The sequence below is a fragment of the Varanus komodoensis genome, unplaced genomic scaffold, assembly GCF_004798865.1.
Source record: "Varanus komodoensis strain SLA01 unplaced genomic scaffold, ASM479886v1 scaffold1, whole genome shotgun sequence".
NCBI classification, from domain to species: Eukaryota; Metazoa; Chordata; class Lepidosauria; order Squamata; family Varanidae; genus Varanus; species Varanus komodoensis.
Window position 1 is genome coordinate 35,796,181 of NW_025335268.1, and position 22,301 is coordinate 35,818,481.

A 22,301-nucleotide genomic window follows, 5' to 3' on the forward strand; every position below is an offset into this window, starting at 1 on the left:
ATAAAGAAACATTTCTTAAAGTTTTCAGAAGGTATAAACCATTGGTGCATTTTAGAGAGCTGACTGCTCTCAACCTTTGGAGAGGTATTCCAAAATTTTGTGTTGTAAGCAAGCACAGCTAGACAGTTCACTAGTTGTTCCATTTCCTTCACACGTTATATATATATATAAAGCCTGGCACAAATGTTCCTGTTAAATTCAAAGCAGATGAATTTGTACTGTGGGTTGGAAACAAATGGCTACAAACAAACCATACTTTTATTAGCTAATTCTAATGGCCTGTCAAACATAGTACTAAATTAGCGCTCCTTTTGCTCTTCTGTTATCTGAACAGTTTGACCTTAACAGATTTGAATGTGTCTCAAGTTTTTAAATATCCAATTAAACTACTGCATATTCTATTTTTTTGTTAGTTTTCTAATACTAACTAAATTCTAATACTTTTTAGTTAGTTTGCCAATATAAAGCTTTTATATAATTAAGAGAGTTTGGTTCTCAGGAGAAATGAGAGAAAGAAGACAGGTAGGAAGGCATTGTACTGTGAAAATCAGAGAAATGTTGGAAAAAACCAGGGAGTAACTGGTACTAATGACTGATTCACACTACATTATTATTTTTGATACAAAGGCTACAAACCAGGTAGTCATAGCAGAGGCAGCCAAATAGTATGCTCATTCTCAAAACTTTGCAAGTTTTTTTTTTTTTGAATTGTAGCAATCATCTGGGATAACATGCAAACTACTTTATTATTTGGAGTAGGGATGTGCAACATGGAGATCAAACATCTAGATGGTTGCAACTCTCGTCTGGTTATGAGGCTGATGGGAGTTGTAGGCCAAAACATCTGGAGGGGCACAAGTTGCCCACCACCAATTAAGAAGTTTATGTGTTCAGTCAAGCTGTGACAAAATTTATAAGAGTCTTCTGGTTGATGTTGAGGAGACCCTTTCCCCACACCTATGATTAGAGCAGAAAAAGAATCCAGTCCACAGCTAGATATGTAATTACATAGAGAAACATGAGTGACTGTTAATCAATAATATAGTTATCAGAAATCCCCAGGATCACAATAGTATTTTTTTTCCTGAAACTGCTGCCATGATCAAGGAACAGGTGAGTAAATCCATGATCTGACAAACAGGCATTGTAGCTTAAATCCTAAGAACAGTTTGCAGTGTTTTGATTATGGACAGGTCTTTCCTGCCACCTGTTCCCATGACAGTCTCAGTATGCCCTGAGTAGTTGAACATCAGGAAGAGGGGATTCTCAAAAATGGTTCTGGATATGGCACTGGGGTATGCAAGCATACTGAGGAAGAAAAATAATGGCTTTCCATTCATGTACACAAACCTATGTATTTTATATGGGTAAATACGACAGGAATAGCTGGGCTGCTCAAATGAGTGAAACTGGAATTTTATGAATCAGCAAAGATAACAGAGGGTTACTGTGATTTGTAGGTAATACTGGAGCTTCTTGTCTGTTTCCTCTATCAATATCTATAATTTTAATACAATTTCAGCTATTTCCTATTGATTAAGGAGTTAAAGGAAGTTGAATCATGAGACTTGTATCTGAAAACACAGCAATTTCTTCAGCAATTCAGGGTTGCATTTAAGTCTTTTTTAATATTATGTTAATCATTGCACAGTCATTTCAAGTATTTTCCAGTATATTTTGAGTTTTCATTGCTGGTCTACTTACTGTTACTAGTTGCTAGAAACATTAAGTTAAGTAGCTTGTTCCAAATTCCAAGTCAAGTTTTAGCCTGCTCCTAAATATAGACTTTATTCTAATATAAAGGTAATGGACATCTTCTATAATGTCAGGGTTCTAGGATAGGGATAATAGCAAAAATACTCCCATACCTTCAGAGAATGTTCTGAATATATTTTAGGATTCTAGCCCTAAATAATTCCAATATAGCATCAAATATTCATGAATAAAAGAAAAGTTTTATCCATGCTTTTCTGGAAGTAACTCCAGCTAATTTCAGTGATATTTTCACCCAAGTAAATGGAAACATGCTAATTGAAATAAAAATAAAATTCAATAATTTTCTTTTTCCATTGGTTTATTTAAATTAGGCTTACAGCCAGATTGTAGGGACGCAAGTCCTTCTACCTTTAGTTAATGCTTTCATTTATGGAAGGAGTTCTTTCCTTACTTTCCATTCTAACAAGGCAGCTAACATTTATAACGTTAAAAAAGTAAAGACATTTTAAAACAAATAAAAGATCAAAAAAAGGCAAGACAAGCAATAAAATTATTAAACCAAGTAGTCTTTTATGGTCAAACTCCAGCCAGCCTGAATGTTTGCCAGAATGGAATCTGTAAAGATTTTCAAATGGCATTAGAGAAGGAGGAGCAAGGTGAATGACCCAAAGCAGAGAGGTCTACAGTCTTAGTACTGCCACAGAAAACATGCTTTCAGACATGGTTCACATTTCTTTGCCAAGATACGAAGAAGTCTAAATCACCACACACCCACCTCTTCCACTAATAGTGGATAGGTGGGACCACATAGGAGATGGTCCTTTAGTCTAAGCATGCATAAGGTTGCACACTTGATCATACTAGAAGTAGAGATGCTAAAAATAAATGGGACTCAAGATAATCATGAGAGAGCAAAGGGAAGAAATAAGCTGAAGGCACACATTTAATATTACTAATTCAAAATCTCAGTACTAGATTGCAAAGTATCTAGGGTTGTGCTGAATTTTGACACAAAAAGATTATCTAGTGGCTTTAAATATTCTCCAAGATACCTCTAAAATATATGCTTTACAAACAATGCACTCCTGTTCTTTGTGCATCTTGTCAGCAGCTTTTGTGACCTGAAAAACAAAGCATGGGCCATCCTTTGGACTATTTGTTCTAGCCAATCAGGAACCATATAACATCCCAGGACCTATCAAATGTATGTTATATGATCTGATTAGCTCCTGAAGCCACATTGCGGGTAGAAAATGTATTTTGTTATGGCATTTGTACTGAAAAAGACTGTCTTGTCCTAATAATGGCACATAGCCTATTAGATTTTGCTGTGTGATGATGCCATGAGGCCAAAATAGAGTAAGGACCAACTTACTCTCTTTACTCTTAAAGGATGAAGTGTTTTTGCCCTATTTTGGAATCCTATTTCAAGCTGTAACCAATAGGAGAAAGGAGAGCTCCTTTGAAAAACATGATTCACTATCACTCCCCTATAAAATGATTCCTTTGCATTAGCTCAGCCCTGGAAGTACGTAATTATTAAGATGGTATTCAAGAAATTATAAGGCTTCACAATAAGCATGAAACACAAGGATATTGTATAATACGACAAACTGAAAAAAGTTTTATTAATGAGGTTGATCAATTACTTTATTATGAAGAAGTAAACAGGACACATCAGACTGGGTGTACTTTGGGGTTTCTTCCCTAATTCTCAGCTTTTTGTATCACTTAACCTAATGTAGTGTTCTATAGCACTCAGAAGTTTGCACAATGTTGTGAAATTTTGATTGATTCTAATAAACTGCTCCACTGAGGAATGTGATTTTCTTTTCCTCCTGGACCAACATGGCTAACTTTGTCATAAAACTGTAGTTGCATATCTATTGCCAGTACATTTTGCCAATAACTAGATAACCTGAGATTCAGCTCAGTTGCATGAGCAAAAGAGCCCTGGTGGGTTGCAGCATGTGCTGGGTGAGAACTGGTTTGCTGTATCATGTGAACCCAAGTTCCATGGGTTGTACAATAGTTAGGTTGCACAACTTAATAGACTGTGGGTGCTGATTATTCAAAATGGTTACCCACTGGTAGTACAGCCCATTTTGTCTCAAATAACTATGTCTAAATGTTTCCTATAGACAGGGATGTTGTCAGGAACTGTGAACCTTCCTTGCCATGCTCTGCCCTTCCTTTACGTCCCACTAGGATGCTTCTAAATCAACAATTTTTCTAACCTTGTAGAGGGAGCTACATAGAATCTTCCTCAGAGTCCGGATGGAACCAAAATGAGGCCTCTGACATTGTGTAAAACATTGCAAGGTTAGAGCTTTGCTTATGACCCCAGAGGGATTTTTCTACATAATACCATGACCCCTAAGATTCTGATTCAGGCCACAGGAATGCATTCTCACAATAACTTTGAAGGGAACAAAATCTAAAATGGTCACCTAGCTATACATCTTACTCATTCAATATTCAGCTGTAACTAATCTGCCCCTTTAAATTTAATTGTACATTCAAAAATATTGAATGTTATATTGGTTATTACTAATATTGCTAATTTAGAAGTATTCTTTCTCAAGTGTTCAGGGCCATCGATGTAAACAAGTATTATACGCAAATGATATGCTACTCTTCCTGAAAAATGAGCTGATCCAGCAAACTCTTCCACAATGTTAAAAAAATGCTATTTCTAAAATACATATAAGCATGGAGTTGGTTCTTCTTAGCGCAAGTCACCCACTCCCAAACAAGTAAATTCCACTGTGTTCAGTGAGACAACTCTACTAAGCATTCTTAGGATTGCAGCCAAGAACAAAGCTTTCTTTTGGTTACAACTTAGATTTACTATTATTAGTATATTATCATCATTTCATCATCATTCTTTTTCATTAATTCATAAAATAAGAAGAATTATCCAATTACCATTCAAAAATGTTTTTCCATATTGTCAGTCAAGAGCAGATTCAGTCAACTAAGCTAATAAGGTAATTATAATGTGACAAGAATATCACATAAAAGTTTTTCCTTACCTCCACCTCCAAAGTAATCAGTACTGCTTGAATATGATATGTTGACATGTTACCATATTAAATTATCAGGCTATCGTATAATACTTGCAACAGTCCTATTGAAAACATAGTGGAGCATATCCACCATAATGAAATACATCTGGGATTTATAAATTGAAAATCTTTTTTCCTGAAATGCTGAAAGATCACTTACACAAATGATGGTTTGAAATGTTAAAATGTACTGCAGAAAGCATTAAAAATTTATTTCCTGTTCAGTTTAAAGAACAAACACATAAGAATACTCCAACCTCTTCCTGCACTCATTGAAACAGTAATGTTTTGCACAATACATATAAACATATAGAGGTATAAATGTTATACTGACATAACTAGTTAAACATGTTCATTTATAACTAATATATGACAGAATGTGCAGTGAAAGATATTCTAATCTTTGAAAGGACTAGGATTCTCCCAATCAATAAACTGGATCCTTATTGTCTTATTCCTTATATTTTAAATCCAAATAGAAATGTGCCACTAACAGTTCCCAAACAACATGAATTTCAAAGTTTTGTTTCTATTACAGCTTTTTGTTTTCAATATAAATCATGAAACTTTTTTGATCAGTTAACTAATTTCTTACTGGTAAGCTTGATGGTCTTTCTTGTTGCATCAGATTCATATCTTCATGGTTAGGCTTGCTTTGAGTGATAGGGGGCTGAGATCTGGTTCCATAACCTTCCTGAGACAGTTCCTAGATAAAACAAATATTCACATGTTAGTAATATGAAACACAAGTGCTGTCGGAAGCTGGGTTGCCCCCTTCATTCCATTCAAATAACAGTCTTTTTGCTTAAGAGCCCTTTACTTCCAATATACAACTAGCAAACTATTGCCACCAGAAGATGAGGCTCAGTGCATGAACATATTCATAGCAACTAAACTGGAAACTATTTCTGAGAACCCTCCTTTTCAGTAAGGGCTCCATACCTCTGGATAACAGCTAGTCTCTTAGACTTACGCAAGCCTGACCAGGCTCTCCCTGGTTCTCTCCCATGTCCCCTCACTGCGCTTTCAAACTCTATCTGTTCCCAAGGTCTGCCTGAACACCTGGGGATGGCAGCCTTGAGATAACCTCACCTTCCTCTGTCATCTCTATGATTACACTCTTTGTTTCCCAGTCCTCATCTAAAGAGTTGTGCCACCCAGGCCCTGGGAAGTACACCAAGAATATCCATCTCTTTAATTCTCAACAAGTTATGACAACATTTGTAGGCAGAGAGTAAAGGATGTCCTTTCACTGAGGAATTAACTTCACTGAGGAATTGTAGTCCTGGCACAACATCAGTATTCAAGGGATTTCCACAAGGGTCTACAACAGTTGTTTCCTGTCTCCCTTCTAACTTCAGGAAACTCTTCCTTTCAAGGACAGGAACTGAATAATGCTTTTTTTTTTGGTAGATTCAAGAAACAAGAAGAAAGTGAAGCATGCACAGTAACAGTCCATTTATTCTATGAGGAAGATACAATTTTGTAAAAAAATCCTTCAATTAATCTACAACGTGCTCCATTAAATTGCCCTGAGACTGGAGAGTTGAAGGAAAGTCTCTTCTGACTCTGCCACCAGCCAAGAGATAAAGGGCTACACAAACAACTTCATAGCAAGAGAATGACCAACCTGGCCCCACCCATTGGTCAGAGAATAAATTTCCTGGATAAAATAAGGGTCTCCTGTATTCTACCTGAAGCCTCTGTGAATGGATGTTCTTCGGTGGTGATTTGGATTTAGCTCAAAGTGTTTGTTTCAGTAAATTTTAAGAGAGAATTACTTTGGAAATTGCTTCAGTAACTTCTCAGTAACTCGTGCAATAAAAGCCATATCAACCATCTGATTTATTTGTATATAATTACCCTAAGAAGTCAATCAGATCTAGTTTTCAAGCACAGGATATCAAACTGAAGGAACCAAAACTGAAAAATGTACTTCTTCCACCAAAAGGTGTCTCAATAGATCAGGTTTAAGCTAAAATAAAGTCAGGTTGCTTACCTCTGTTTTTTGAGTGGTCATCTGTGAATTCAAACATATGGGCTCTGTGCACATGCGTGGAAGCTTGTTTGGGAAGGTTCCAACAAATCTTATTTGGCAGGGCTACCACCCATGGACAAACCTCCACATGCAGGGAGGAACTCCTGCCTGGTCCTCAGTTCAATACAGACCACCACTTTGTTGTTCTAACCAAAGGGGGCAAGATTGTCAGGGACTTACAGTCCTAAATGGCAATATGAGAGGGGCTGGTGAGTGAGTTTGTGTAGATGCACAGATGACCACTCAAAATCTAATTTTCATCTTCATGGTCTCTGTGTATCACACATATGGACAATTGGCGAGCTTACCTTATGGAGGTGGGTGTTGTTAGCAAAGAACTGAAGGACTGCCCTGCCAAAGGCAGTTTGCTCTGGCTCAAACATCTAGACAATATTGGCATACAATGGTCAACAGATTCCTCCATGTCACAGCTCTGAACAGGTCTGGCATTGGTATTCCAGTGTATAGAGCTGTAGAGGTGGCCATTGCCCTGGCAGAATGGGCAAGAATCAGACCAGATGGTTGTAGGCAAGAGAGTTCATAGGTTTAAAGGATTGTGTTTACCCATTACCCATTTTGACAGTCTTTGTGCAGAGATGGGTAACCCCTGGTTTCTGCCCCAATAGGCAACTAAGAGTCTTTGTGACTACCAGATGGGTTCTGTCCTGGACTTGTAAAAGATCAGAGCCTATTGACATCGCGGGAGTGAAACACTGATTCAATCAAACATTGAAAAAATCTATTCCTTCGTTGGTGGAAGGAAGAGACCACTTCGGGTAGGAAAGAAGGGTCTGGTCAGAGTACTATTTTGTCTTTATGAAATATGAAGTACAGGGAGTCCATTCAGAAGGTGATGAGGTCACTTGCCCAGAGAGGTGAGGTGCTAGCCACCAGAAAGGCAGTATACCATGATTGGAGGTGAAGGTTCAAATGATTTCTTTGTAAGGGCATGGAGAACCACAGAAAGGTTCCATGCAGGTGTACGTGCACAGGTTGGCAGGGTGAGGTTATTGAGCCTTTTAGGAATGAGCGAACTAGGGGATGGGAGAAGGCAAAGTGGCCCTGAATTGGAAGATGGAAGGCAGGCATAGCTGCAGTATAAACATGGATCAATGTCACCTTCAGTCCCCTTTGGTACAGAGCATCCAGAAATAGTAGCAGCTATTGTGCTGAGCTGTCAGGATCCCCCCTTTGTGTGGTATAAATATCTGGTGGTAGGTTTCAGGGTGGCCTCAGGTATGAGGTGGAAGTCTGTAGGTACATCAGTTAGGACACTGGTGCTGGCGAGATCCTACAGGCTGTGAGATGGAGCGTGTACCAGTAGAGAATCGCACTTGGTTCCAGAAAATGATGTCAGAGTATGCACAAGAAGGTCCAGCTGGAAAGGTCTAAGAGAGAAGGTTGCCTGGGCCACCAAGGGATGACAAGAATGTGGTCTGTTGGGTGCCAGTGGATCTCTGCCAAGATCTTCATGAGCAGGGGAAATAAGGAAAAGAGATAGAACAGGAACCTGCTCCATGCTAACAGGAAGGTGTCCCCCATCAAGCCCATTCCTGTTCCTACCCTGGAGCAGCAGTGGCCACATGCCAAATTGTCTCCTGCTGTGAACAAATCCATGTAGGGTTTGCTCCACTGGAGCTTCAAAATACTAAGAAGCGTGGGAGATTTTTGAATTTAATTTAGTATCCAGGAAGATTGATGGCTAGCACCGATGTATCCAAGGTCATCTCAGCCAAAGCATGGTAAAAGGGGTGGAGTCAGTGGCTGAATAAGAGTGGTGAGGAGTCTAAGAACAGAGACTGCAGTCACAAGTGTCACCTGGGTTTGTGCAATCATCAAAAGCCCTGGTGAGAATTGACATGGAAACCGGTCTGTCTGATTTTCAGACTCAACTTGGGTTGGAATGGTCTGAGATCTGGACTAGTATGGGTAAGTAAAGCATTACCACTTATGAGGGGTATACTGTCTACGCAGTGAGACTTGGTTCAGTCCCATCCTTTGGCCCATCGTTTTCACCTTCTGAACTAAGTGCATCCAGTCATCTGTTCCCTCACTGAACAGACTAGCTCCACCAAACAGCACATACTCAATCCTCATCTTTGCTTCCGTGTACAGACCACAAGCTTGCAGCCAGGAAAAGCATGGAGGTCTATTGCTCTGCCATGTTTCTGCTGCCACACTCCACCCAATGTTTGGTGGTGTGGAGCTCTTGGTGAGTGAGGTGAGTAGCTTCTGTTTTGATCTCATTAGCCAGATTTTGGGCCTCTTTGGGGAGGGGTTCAAATAAAGAGGTGACTCTGTCCCATAGCATCAGGTGATATATAGCCATGGTAGTCTGGTGGTTTGCTATTTTAATGGACAAGGTATCAGAAGAGTAGAATCGTCACTCTACAGCAGTGGCCCTCCTTGTCAGTCAGGTTTCTTTCTGAATGATCCTTGGAAGGAACATATGATGATGGAGTTTGGGTGCAAGTGCAGGAACAATAATTTCATATTGTGTTCTTACACTCAGTATGTATTCTCTAGCTGCTTAGGCGGCAGGGCCATGGATGTATGTGACTTCAACTCCTGGCAGACCATATTCAACAAGATAGGCAGGAGGGGTATGGCCATGGGTCCAGTCATCTCTGCGTAGATCACCTTGAATACCAGGAACGTTCCTTTTCCCAGGTCTTGACACGGCTTCAGTCCCAAACTTTGAGCCATCTGAAGGACCTAGCTGGAAAACTGCTCCAGGTCTTTGGATGATTGAGGGAGGTCATGCAAAGCCTGAGTTGGGGCTGGTAACTTTTTGGAGATCCAATCCAGGAATTTGGGTCCTGAGCTAGAGGCATAGGGTTCAGAATCTGATTCCTCAGCCTGTGTGATCATTGCCTGATGCATTTCAAGAGACTTTGCATGTGGTGAGTGGGCTTGACATGGTAGGATGTACTGGGTTTGGGTTTCCTTTGCAGCCCTGGAAGCCTTTAATTTCAGCTCGGGCAAGAGAGGCTTGGTGTGTGGGGGCAGCTTCTTGGAATTGGTGAGACTCCACTGAGAGTCAAATGATGACCAGCATTCCCTGTAAAATTCCCTGTCAGACTTCCACCGAGAGCTACAGTCCCAATAAGCTATTGAAGAGAGGCATCAACAGCAGTGCCTGTTGGGCTCGATGGGGTCCAGCACACTCTGGATCAGAGAGGAAGATGAAGTGTGTGCCGGTCCCTCAGTAATAGGCATATCCTGCCATATGAGTGATGGTGGTTCCTGTATTTCTCCCTTCAAGAATGAAGAGCTCAGGGCTGTGCATCACAGCACAATTGGAAGCTTCTGCATTGGTCTCAGAAACGGGGGAGGGCGGGTTAGGGCAGTTCAGGCACTGAGTCTTTATCATGTGGGAGACCAACAGGAGGCTGCTTATTGCAAGGCTTTTTAGTGCCATTACCACCACCTTCTCCTTATTCCTGAGTGGCTATTTTAGAAGTCTTCACTTTCTTAACCAATTTGGAAGGCCCTGCTTTCAGGCAGTCAGCATGATGTTTTCTAGCTTGCTTGGTAAACCACCTGGCAGTGGCAACACAAATCCACCACATGGTTCTCCCTCAAGAAGAAAAGGCACAAAGAATGCACAATGGTGGGTGGTAATTTACTGTTGCACTCTGCACAATTTCTAAATGATGCCTTCAGTGCTATCGCCAGAACCAGGAAAGGGAGCAGGCTGAGAAGGAAGAAAGACTGAGCAAGGTGAGGAAGGGGGAAAAATGAAGGAGGAAAAACTTTTGTTAGTGAGAAGGAAAGAATACAGAGGAATGAAGAGAGGATTGTGAAAAAGGAGTAGCAAGAGAAACAAAATGCAAGGTGTAAGGTAAGGCTATTATCAGCAGAGAAAGAACTTCCTGGTGTGCCCATGATGGCCATCAAAGAAGAACTAAGGACCAGGTAGAAACTGCTCCCTGCACAAGGGACATGCCCACCAGAGGCGCTCTGCCAAATAATAATCAATCAGCTTTGGAATCTTCCCAAACGAGGTCCAAGTACGCACACAGCGCCCATACATATGAAGCACAGAGCCCCTCACAATAAGAAAGCATAGACATAACTAATGGTCAATGAAACCAGTGAATTATATGCAGAAACTAGTTTTATTTTTATTATTTACAAGTATGTTAACTGCAAGTCTGCCTGCAAATCTAGTCAGTGCTTACCTCTTATTCTCACATATACAGCCAAGATGTAGGACAGAATATGAAATACTTATTTAGTGTATGCAATTGGCACAGAAACTTGAAGAACCAGTTTCAAATTATGAATAGATAACACACCTTAAAATCCAAGAGAGAGGAGAGCTGCTTTAGCCCCTCTATTACACATTGTTCTCTCAATTTTTTTCCCTTTTTGTTGGTGGTTTGATAAACAACAGGAAGAGAACAATTATTTTTATATTCAAGAGTTTTAGCTTTAAAGTACATAGACGTAATCTCTGGATAGCACTCCCATAAGTGCACTGACAAGCTGCACTGCTCCTCCTAACAGATGAAAGAAAAGGAATAAGAAACATTATACTGATTATTGTTTAGAGTATATATCCCTTCTCTTTTAGGCACTTCAGGAGAAACTTTTGTTCCCATTTTTGATCCAGTTTTAATGGTCCAATATAGGAAAATCAGGGAATCTTTATGTTTTTTGTGCTTAGCCATTTCCTTTATTCTGACCTCTATGGCAAAGATATGGATTGCAATTTCAATTATATTTAAAAAGTGTTTTTTTTAATGTGAATGAAACTGAAGGGTCAGTTTCTTTTTGATGTGCACGCTTCTTTTAAGTATGTGCCAAAAGCAATCTTAGAAGTCCAGCCTTTCAATCTGGTTACCAGAAAAGGGTAACAATTAGGCTTGAGGGTGAGAAAGGCTGATAGCTGAATGATTATTATCTGCTGTGATGTCCCCACTCCTCCTCCTAGATTTCTGCTTGTGACACAGTTCTCCTGCTGTGTAGGCCAGCAGGTTCCTCAGGATTAACAGCATGATTTAAAATCAACAAACGGCACAAGACCTCTAAAATGAGCAAATCTCTGCTTTTTCTTTGGATTTTAAACCTACCTCCACTATTTTTTATAGAGGTTTTTCTACTAAATTTTCAAAAAGAAATATTGTCACTTATATTGTTTGTTGAACCAGCTGCCTTCTTTCTTATTAACTATCCTAGCCAAACAAAAGCATTAAAATTGGAGGAAACTGAAATTTTGAAAACAGACTTGTCAAAGTGGGGAGGAAAATGACAGCTACATACAGAGGATGCCCAAGGTGGAAAGAGTGGAAAGGGTATTAAAGAAAGAAGGACTTAAAGTATCTTGTTAAACATCTTCCGTTTTTTTCATATCTAGCTTTTGGCACAGAACACTTTAGAACAAAAGTTCTAAAGTAGCTTTACAGGGGCTTTAATGAAAACATAAAAAGAAAAAAAGAACAAGTTCTTAAAAATTATAAATAAAGCTTCATAACTAATTTGATAGTTTCATATCCATACTGCAATAATTGTTTAATACAGCTGAGATAAAATTACAGTCTCTTTGCCATGTAAAATGTCATTGTGGATCACATTCATGCCCCATTTCAAAACCTACTTAAGCTCTGATGTACACCATACACTTGCATGCATTGGCAGCCCCATTCACGTCCATTCAAACAAGGATCAATTTGCAGAAATGAATGCATTTCTGCTGCTCCCAGTGAAATTATAGGAATAGTCCATATGTGTAAAACAGCACCATGATATGCAGCGGGACTTCTGCACATGCAACAAGAAGTCCGCTCTGTTCTGTGTACACAGTTTGCTCGTTTGCTTTTAACTGCAGTTGATTGAGCAAATCTTACAGACTACTCTAATTCTATTATCTCATGGAGCTGCTTTGTATTCTTTTGGGTGGAAAGAAGCGACATGATCAAACATTTGATACCTAAACCACTGTGTAAATTTGCTGAACTGTCACACTCCTGCTTGTTACAAAACAATTTTAATGCTCTGAAAAGCAAAGGATGCTGGAGAAAGTAAAGGCATGCCAAGGCAAGACATATTACATCACAGGGTTCAGGAAAACATATCAGACCAACACAATGCATGAAGTTTTACTTTTGGTATTGCATTAAGTTTTCCTGTATATTTCCTCCTGAGATTGTAACAACAGATGTATTTAGACTTTGATTTTTTAATTCTTTTTTAGCCTTTGGGCTTTCACAATAGCTTACAATGAAAACATTAAAAATGCTAAGTAATGAATAAAACCAACACTAACAAAGCCATATTAAAACTTTAATCAGAACAATGAATAAAGTATTTCCATTTAAAGGCAGCAACACTACATTAGAAAACAATTCCAGGGCTCACAAAAGATTTTGTATAAAATAAACATTTTCATATTCATAGGGGGAAATTCAACAGACCACTGTTCATATTCACTGGGAGAGCATTCCACAGCACAGCAGCCTCTGGTGTAAATGTCCTATTTTTAGACCGCTAATTGTGGTGGCCCCTGAATATGCTTCTCCTACCCTTTTCTGTCTCTCTCTCTCCTCTTTACATCTTTCTTGCTCTATCTGAAGTTTGTGCCTATCATTAAATGTAAATATATGATTTTATAGTATATAAACCTGTATTACATCTCATTAGGTATGTTCACATATCATGACAGCCTACACTCATAATATGCCACAGTGGGCTGGTTGTCATGCAAACAACCCATGAGTGCATTACAGATGATCAGGTACATCACAGATTCTTGTTCCTCTCTCTGTGAGGTCCTTCTAAGGGGATTCCAAGGTGTAATTAGCTCTTTCTCCCAACCCTGCTGCAGATGGAAGCCATTTACACTGAGTAACACAATGGAGGGGTTACCCATAGTTGCATTTTTTCCCTTTTGCTCTATACTTGTGTAACTGTGTACAATATTTGCCAACTGTGGGTGGGCAACAAATTTGCTTTTCTTTTTTTTTTAATTACATGTTTTTGTGCAACTGTGGACCGCAGGCTGACTCCTAGCAAGGTCCAATAGGTACCTACCCTGGGCATCGCCTCCACAGAGACTGCAAGTTCATTTTCTCTTTTGGTTCCACCTGACAGCTAGCAAAAGGCAAGCTCTCAAATGCAGTCAAAGGCACAAGTGATCTGAACTCATGGAAAGGTCACTCATTTACCCTTTTTGCAGCAGGATCCTCGTTTTTGGACTCATTTGTAATAAGAGTTCCCTTATTTTTACTATTACCTTCCATAACACTCCATTTTTCAAAGTGGGATTTAGAAAGCATTAAGAAATGCCAGGAAATTATAAAGATAGACCAACCTATAGTTTCCAGGTGTTTTTCAAACCTGTACTAAATACCACATGTAAAATGGAGCTGTACCTTTGACTCCCACAAATGGGGTAGTACTGATTTTTGCATGTTCCCAAGATGGTAGCTGTCAAAGATCCCTTAACCACAATAAGGTCAGTTGCCTAGAATGGATGATACATGTGTATGACAACCTTATAAAAAAAAACCCTATGTTGTTCAGGGTGACTTGTTTCCTGCCAATGATCCTCCCTGTTGGACAATTGGTTTGGGTCTGCATAGTACGATAAACCATTGTACATAACAGCCCACAGTGAGCTGTTGTGTCATGCAAATTCAGACAGTATCTTGTTAATCTGAAGCACTGCAATTCTTAAACAAGCATTTTTAACAATACATCATGTTAAACATTTAAAATGTTAAATGTTCATAAAACAAGTATCCTCAGAAGATTTAATTCTTGGTAGAAGAGAGAAATATATGGCGAGGAAGCATGTCCTAAGATATAATATTACTTTTATGAAAAAAGGAATTATGTGCAGAAAAATTATCTGCACATATAAGTTTAAGGCTCAGGGCAAAGAACATAGCTGACTGGCACAGAAAGTCAACTTAATACAGTTGGCCAAACATTTCCATTCAGATTTTTCCTGATGTGGTAGCTGCCCAAACACAGGAACTAAGTTCTGAATTAGCTCAAAGTTCAATTTCTAGAATGAATTAATTTCCACCCTGTCCTGAGGCCCAGAGCAGTTAACAACAGTTCTAATATATGGGCCCTTGTTCCCAGTTATTTTTAAAATGAAAGATCTGATAAATGGGCTTAGCAAAGTAGGCAATAAAGTTCAACAGAAATGCACAATATTTTCATGAATAGAAATACTTTCAAATACTACTTCAGAATATTAAAATGGGCTTCTGGGGGACAAAAACTCCCCGAATATCCATTATTTCCTATTGGAAATAGGAAAATAAATCATAAATTTATAATTGAAAATGTGACACAAGTAAATATAAAATAGTCAGGTATGTACTCCAAATACTATGTGACCCAACTGAAATACATACTCAAGGCTTTCAGTTTTAAAACTTTTGAAGATCAAAGTGGAATATAAAAATGAGAGGTACATTTCTTAAATTTAAGAAAAATTAAGAAAGTTTTCCTATGAACAACTTGATACACACCTCTGAAACAGAATTCCTTTAAGTGATTATGCATCACAAAATGATCATCCACACAATCAGGGAGATTGTTCATCTCCCTCAACATATATGCACCTGGTCCAGTAATTGCAAGTCTTGTTTAAAAAAATGATTTACATCATCCACGAAAGTGGATAATTTATATTGTTCCAGAATTATGCATCTTATAAAGTATATTTTCTCAAATTCCCATATTGTACATTATGTAAATGTATATCATTTTCATAATTTCAAGATAAAGCCACAAGTCAAAAATACATTTGGAGGGAGGGTTGGAGGGTTTTAATTGTATTTCTATACCATTTCTATACCATTATTGTTGTTTTATTGTCTGAGGGGTTGCCTGGGGAGCGCCTGGGCGCCACCACTGAGGTGGTGTTGGGCAGGGGAAGATATAGCATTGGGGGATAAACACATCATCATAGAAGGAAGGACAGATGTTTGGTATCTGTCCCCTCTTCTGCGTATTCCCCCAACCGGAAGGTTCCGGGTAACTTTATCAACCGCCCCTCGGGCCTGACGGTGCTGCTAAATGCCAGGTCAGTCCACAATAAAACATCCCTCATCCATGATCTAATAGTGGATGAGGGCGCCACCCTGGCTTGCATTACAGAGACCTGGGTAGGAAAGGGTGGGGATGTAGCCCTCTCTGTGTCCACCTGGGTATCTAATCCAGCACCAACCATGCCCTGAGAGGAGGGGAGGGGGGGTTGGTCTGGCTCACCGAGCTGCAATTTTCCTCACAGGGCTTCCTGTCTCCTCAAGACAAGGCCTAGAGTGCTTATACCTGGTGGTGGGCCACCGAGACAGATTAGGGATTGTTGGTGTACCGTGCACCCTTCTGCCCATCAGACTCCCTGCCTAAGCTGACGGAGATTGTCTCAGACCTGGTGTTGAAGACCCCCAGGATGCTGGTCCTGGTGGACTTCAATCTCCATGCCGAGACTGTTCTGACCGGGGCAGCTCAGGACTTCATGGCTTCCATGATGGCCATGGGGCTGTCTCAACATGTCATTGGCCCAACCCATGAACGAGGTCACACTCTGGACCTGGTTTTCTCGACGGGGCAGGAAGAGGTTGATCTGAAAGTGAGGAACTTGTGTCTGACTCCCTTGTCATGGTCAGATCACTTCCTTGTGAGGTTTGAGTTCAGAGCTGGCCTTTCCTTCTGTAAGGGTGTAGACCCCACTATGATGGTCCGCCCTCGGAGACGGATGGATCTGGATGGATCCCTGAGGGCTCTGGGGGATTTTCTGGTTGATAAAGCTGGTGCTCCTGTTGATGCTCTGGTTGAGCTGTGGAATGGGGAAATGACCACAGCTATTGACACGATCGCTCCTAAGCGTCCTCTCCTGCCATGCAGAGCCCGTTCATCACCATGGTATACATCTTAATTATGGGCGATGAAGCGGGTTGGGAGATGACTAGAGCACAGGTGGAGGAAATCATGGGATGAATCTGACCGAACACGCTTATGCATTCACTATCGAGCCTATGCTATGGCAGTGAGGGTGGCGAAGAAGAAATTCTCCACTTCCATTGCCTCCTCACCATGCCATCTGGTGGAGCTTTTCTGAGTGATACATGGGCTATACATCCAGGCCCTAAAAAAGATCCTGTGCCACCACTGACTGCCCGCAGTGACAACTTTGCCCAGCACTTTAAGCACTTTAAAATTGCTCAGATTCATCATAAGCTGGACTCCACAGTTGATACAGTTCCTTTAGGGGAGGTGTTCAGAACTCTGGTCCAGCTTTATTGGATGAATTTCAGTTAATGAGGCCTAATGATGTGGACAAGGTGCTTCGACAAGTACGTCCAACCACCTGCTTACTTGACCCTTGCCGTTCTGGGTTACTTACCGAAGCCAAACATGGGATTGGTTCCTGAATTCAGGAGGTGATTAACACCTCACTGAGGGACAGCTGGGTCCCGCTTCTTTAAAGGAGGCGGTGATCATGCCTGCCCTAAAGAAGGCATCCCTGGATCCAGAGATAGCCACCAATTATAGACCGGTGGCCAACATCCTGTTTCTGGGCAAGGTGTTGTTGCGGGTGGTGGCCGGACAATTCCAGGCACTCTTGGATGAAACTTATTATCTGGACCCATTTCAGTCCAGTTTCAGACCCGGTTACAGTACTGAATCTGCCCTGGTCCCTCTGTATGATGACCTGTGCAGGGAGAGGGACAGGGGGAGTGTTCTCCTGGACCTCTCAGAGGCTTTTGATACCATCGACCATGGTATCCTTCTGGATAGACTGTCAGGACTGGGAGTAGGAGGCACTGCTTGGCAGTGGTTCTGCTCCTACCTTGCCAGCTGATTCCAGAAGGTGGTTCTGGGGGACTTTGGCTCTACACCATGGCAACTATGCCATGGAGTACCACAGGGCTCCATTTTGTCCCCCTTGCTATTTAACATCTACATGACACTGCTGGGAGAGGTCATCAGGAGGTGTGAGCTGTGGAGTCATCAGTATGCTTTTCAACTAATCCAGGTGAGGCAGTTGCTGTCCTGAACTGGTGCCTGGCCAAGGTAATGGGCTGGATGAAGGCCAATAAACTGAAGCTCAATCCAGTTAAGATGGAGGTCCTGTCAGTAGGTGATTCAAGTTTCCGGGTAAGTGACCTGGGCCCTGCCCTGGACAGGGTTGCACTTCCTCTAGAGGACAGGGTCTGCAGCTTAGGAGTGCTCCTCGACCCAGAATTGTCCATGGAAACCCAGGTAACAGCGGTGGCGAGGAGCACTTTCCTTCCACTCCGGCTGATCCATCAGCTGCGTCCTTACCTGGAGGAGAACTGCCTGGCAACAGTGACGCATGCACTGGTTACCTCCCATTTGGACTACTGTAACACGCTGTACATGGGGCTGCCCTTGAAGATGGTCCGGATACTTCAGATGGTGCAAAATAGAGCTGCCAGGATGTTGTCAGGGACTGGGCATTATTCTCATATAACCCCAGTCCTCTATCAGCTCCATTGGCTTCCCATTGAAGTCTGGGTTCAATTCAAGGTGCTGGTTATTACCTATAAAGCCCTAAACAGCTTAGGACCAGGATACCCAAAGGAACGCCTTTTTCCCTATATGCCCTCCCGCCCCCTAAGATCAGCAGCAGAGGCCCTCCTCCAGGAACCCTCTTTGAAAGAGGCTAGGAGACAGAGTACTCGGAGGAGAGCTTTCTCTGTGGTGGCGCCCCAACTATGGAATGAGCTCCCTAGAGGTCCGCCTGGCGCTGTCATTATATGCTTTTCAGAGCCAGGTCAAGACCTTTTTATTTAACCAATATTTTAAAGTTAATTAATTTTAATGGTATATTAATTTATTTAATTCATTTTAACCATGTTATTTTATACTCAATCGTGATGTAGCCAATTTATTTATTTTAGGATTGGTGGGGTTTTAATGTTTGTAAACCACCCAGAGAGCCCTCTGGACTATTGGGGTGGTATATAAATGAAATCAATCAATCAATCAATCAATAATTTCTTATGAATTACAGATTGCATTACGTGTACTTAGCATCTTGAGGCTGTCATGGCTGACCCAGACTGAGGCCAGGAAGAATCTTCAGACTGAAATTGCATAGCCTGAGGACAAAGTCGAACCTCTGGATGCTACCACTTCCCCAGGCCTCTCCAACATATGTGCAGAAGCTACAGCAGGCTCTTCGACAGTCTTCAACAGTAATGGATCCTGAGGAACCCATAAATGAGACTCTGAAGTACATGCCTAATCCATGATGTCAGAGGAGGAGATTGAGCAACTGCACAGCACACGAGAGCATCAGCACCAGAAGCCGAAGGATGTTACTTGGAGGCAAAGGGTGTGCTGCAAGGCCCAAAGCGACCACCTTTCACATAAGAAAAGGTCTACTTGGAATAACCCTTAATAAAATGCAAACAATTTACAGCAAAACCTTTGTGTGAACATCCGGCTCTAAGTTGGAACTTGTAAATTGCTGGAAACAAAGTCTTACTATCATCCAAAGAAGCCAGCTATGCTTTCTATACTCCCTCCAATTCCAGGATTATGAGCCAAGATCAAAACATATTTGCAGTCCTGGTCTAAATAGTAGGACTTCACTAAATTTCTACAATTAAGAACACAGGAAGCTAATTAAGTACTAAGTCCATTTGTCCATGTCACCCAATATTGTTGATGCTCAGTATCTATGGATCTCCACCTTCTCTGGCACAGTCTTGATCTTTCTTAGTCTTACCTTGAGGTGCCAAGAATTGAGCCTGGGACCTTCCGGATACAACGCGTATGATCTACCAAGGAGATTCCAATGTGCAAAGGCATATTACTTCCTCTGTATGGAACCAGAAAATATTGGCCAAGTATACATTTTAGCAATCTCAAACATTTTTCAGCACAACTCCTAGTAAAAGAGATAAACATGGCCAATTTTCCATTTTTGTCGTTATGCTCCATCAAGTATATTTGTTGCAATCTTTTGAATGATTGCCCACCAAAATGTCCTGTCCTTCACAGCTTTGCTCACCTCTTGTAAACTCAAGGCTGTGGCTTCCTGCATGGAATAATTCCTTCCCAAAGTTCCTGTTCTGCTGCTGTCTTCAACTTTCCATTACACTGTATCTTCTCCAGTGAGTCTTACCTTCTTATGGTATGACCAAAGTATCCCCCAGTTTTGCTTCCAGGGAAAGTTCTGGCTTGATTTGATCTAGGATCTTATTTGTCTTTCTGTCAATCCTGGGTATTCCTATCAGCATTCTTCACTGGCCAGTTTTCACACCCATACATTGTGATTGGGAATAAAAAAGTTTGGATGATCTTGATCTTCATCTCCAATAAAGTGTCCTTACATTTGATGGTCTTTTCTAGTCCCTTCATTGCTGCCCTTCCAAATCTTAGACTTCTTCTAATTTCTTGGTTACAGCCCCTGTTTGAATGGATGACTAAGCCAAGGTATACAAAATCTTTCACAACAATTTCATTTATTTATTTAGGTTTTCATAAAACTTTTGATTAGTAACAGCTCTCAGAACAGTGAACAATTCAAATCTATCTAAAAATATAATATGCATACAATGTACCACATGGCAGTTATAACCAATCAACAAAAACAATAAATAATATCAATAATACATAATACAATAAAAACAAATCACAAAATGCAATGAAATATATATAGAACCCAGTATAAAATCCAATAACATAATTATTACCATTAACACTATAATATTATTAAAGAATTAGAATTCCAGGAAAATAAAAAAGGGTTTTAATATGGCACCAAATATATATAAAGACTCCATGTCACAGGCACCTTCCTGGAAAGCTGTGAAACTTCTTCATTATGGACAGTCAAGTTCTGTAATTCTTCTGCAATCATGATTTTTGTTTTCTTAATGTTCAACCAATTTTAACTGACTTAATCCAGCTTCCCTTGTCATGTATTCTCCATACAGATTGCACAGATAGGAGATAAAAATACACCCTTGCCAGCCACCTTTGCCTATATAAAACAATAAAGTTGTTCCACATTCTGTCCAAGCAGTACCTTCTTGACCACAAAACAGGTTATGCTCCAGGACAATCAAGAGCCGAGGTGCCCCTATTTGTTTCAGGAACATCCACAGATTCACACTATGTAATATACAAAGCATAAATTGATGTTCTTTCAAAATTCTTTGGTGCATATTTTTCTGATACAATCTTGGGTGTTTCTTCCTTTTTGAAATCCAAGTTGAATCTTAGGCATTTTTCACTCCATATATTGTAATATTCTTCACTGCAATACTTTGAGCATGACTTTACTTGTGTGGGAAATTAGTGCAATGACTCTATAGTTGTTGCACTCCTTACCATCTCTTTTCTAAAGGAGTGGAATGCATATTAAATGTTTTCCACCTGTGAGCATTGTTTGGTTTTCCAGATTTGTTAATATATTTTTGTTAGTATCTGGACCAACTCAGTCAGTGGAGCTTGGAATAGTACTATTGCTATCCTATCTGCCCCTAGTGCTTTTTCCCTTCTAAATGCTTTCAGAGAAGCTTTCATTTCACTTTCTAATATTGTAGGCTCTTCCTCATAGGATTCCTCTATGAAGAAGTTTGTCATCTTTTTATCTCATTTGTACAGTTCTTTATATTTCTCCACCTTCTCTATTTCCCCCCAGACTGACAGTATTTTCTCCTGTTTTTCTTTTAGCATTCTAATCCAGGTTTGAATTTCCTTTTGATTTCTTGACCTTCTGGAAGAGGCCTCTTGTTTTTCCTGTTTTGCTGTTCTCCTCTATTTCTTTACATTGGCTATTATAATAGTTCTTTTTGTCTCTGTGTAACAGTCATTGAAAAGTTACATTCAGAATTCTGACCCTATTTCTGTCACCTTTTGCTTCTCGCTTGTCCTTTGTACCTGTGAGATTTTCTTCTGCCATCTGTCTATCCTTTTTCTTTCTTGTTGCTGCAGAAATTGTCTCTTGGCATTCTTCCCTAATAATGTCTCAATTTCAGTCCACAGTTCTTCTGGTTTATGGTCAATTGAGTTCATACCCTATTTGACTTTTATACTGGCCAACTGGTGATATCCTTGTATACCAGGTGCACAAACATGTATTTGTAATAAACAGATGTTTGGCTTCACAGAATTATTTGAATCTTTCTCCTGCTTCATTTATGACTCCTAGGCCAAATTCTCCCACAATATTTTATTCTTCTTCATTTCCTGTTTTTGCATTCTAGTCACCTATGACCATCAGCTGGTCCAGTTTTAGTGTATTGAATGCCTGCATAAAATTTTTAATTTCTTATTCTTCAGTATCTGTGGCTGAAGAATAGCCCTGAATCATAGAAAAGCAGAGCAGGAAAGGCCAGAGGGTCCAATCCCTTGTTCAGTGCAGGACTCCATCCTGAATGCCTCTAGTGTGGGGAGCTCACAACCTCCCTAGGTCATTGGTTCAATTGTCATACTGCTCTAACAGTCAGGAAGTTCTTCCTGATGTTCAGCCA

The 22,301-nt window shown here is 40.4% G+C and overlaps 1 protein-coding gene across 17 annotated transcripts in view; it reads right to left on the minus strand.

The window, feature by feature from the left end:
* The window catches only part of ARID1B (AT-rich interaction domain 1B), a 496,963-nt gene that overhangs the window by 311,131 nt on the left and 163,531 nt on the right, over positions 1–22,301 (minus strand). For all 17 annotated transcript variants that reach the window (XM_044422260.1, XM_044422242.1, XM_044422234.1 and 14 more), the window contains one exon: positions 5,380–5,490. In XM_044422260.1, coding sequence (XP_044278195.1) covers positions 5,380–5,490 — 111 coding nt within the window. The remainder of the gene's footprint in view (positions 1–5,379; positions 5,491–22,301) is intronic.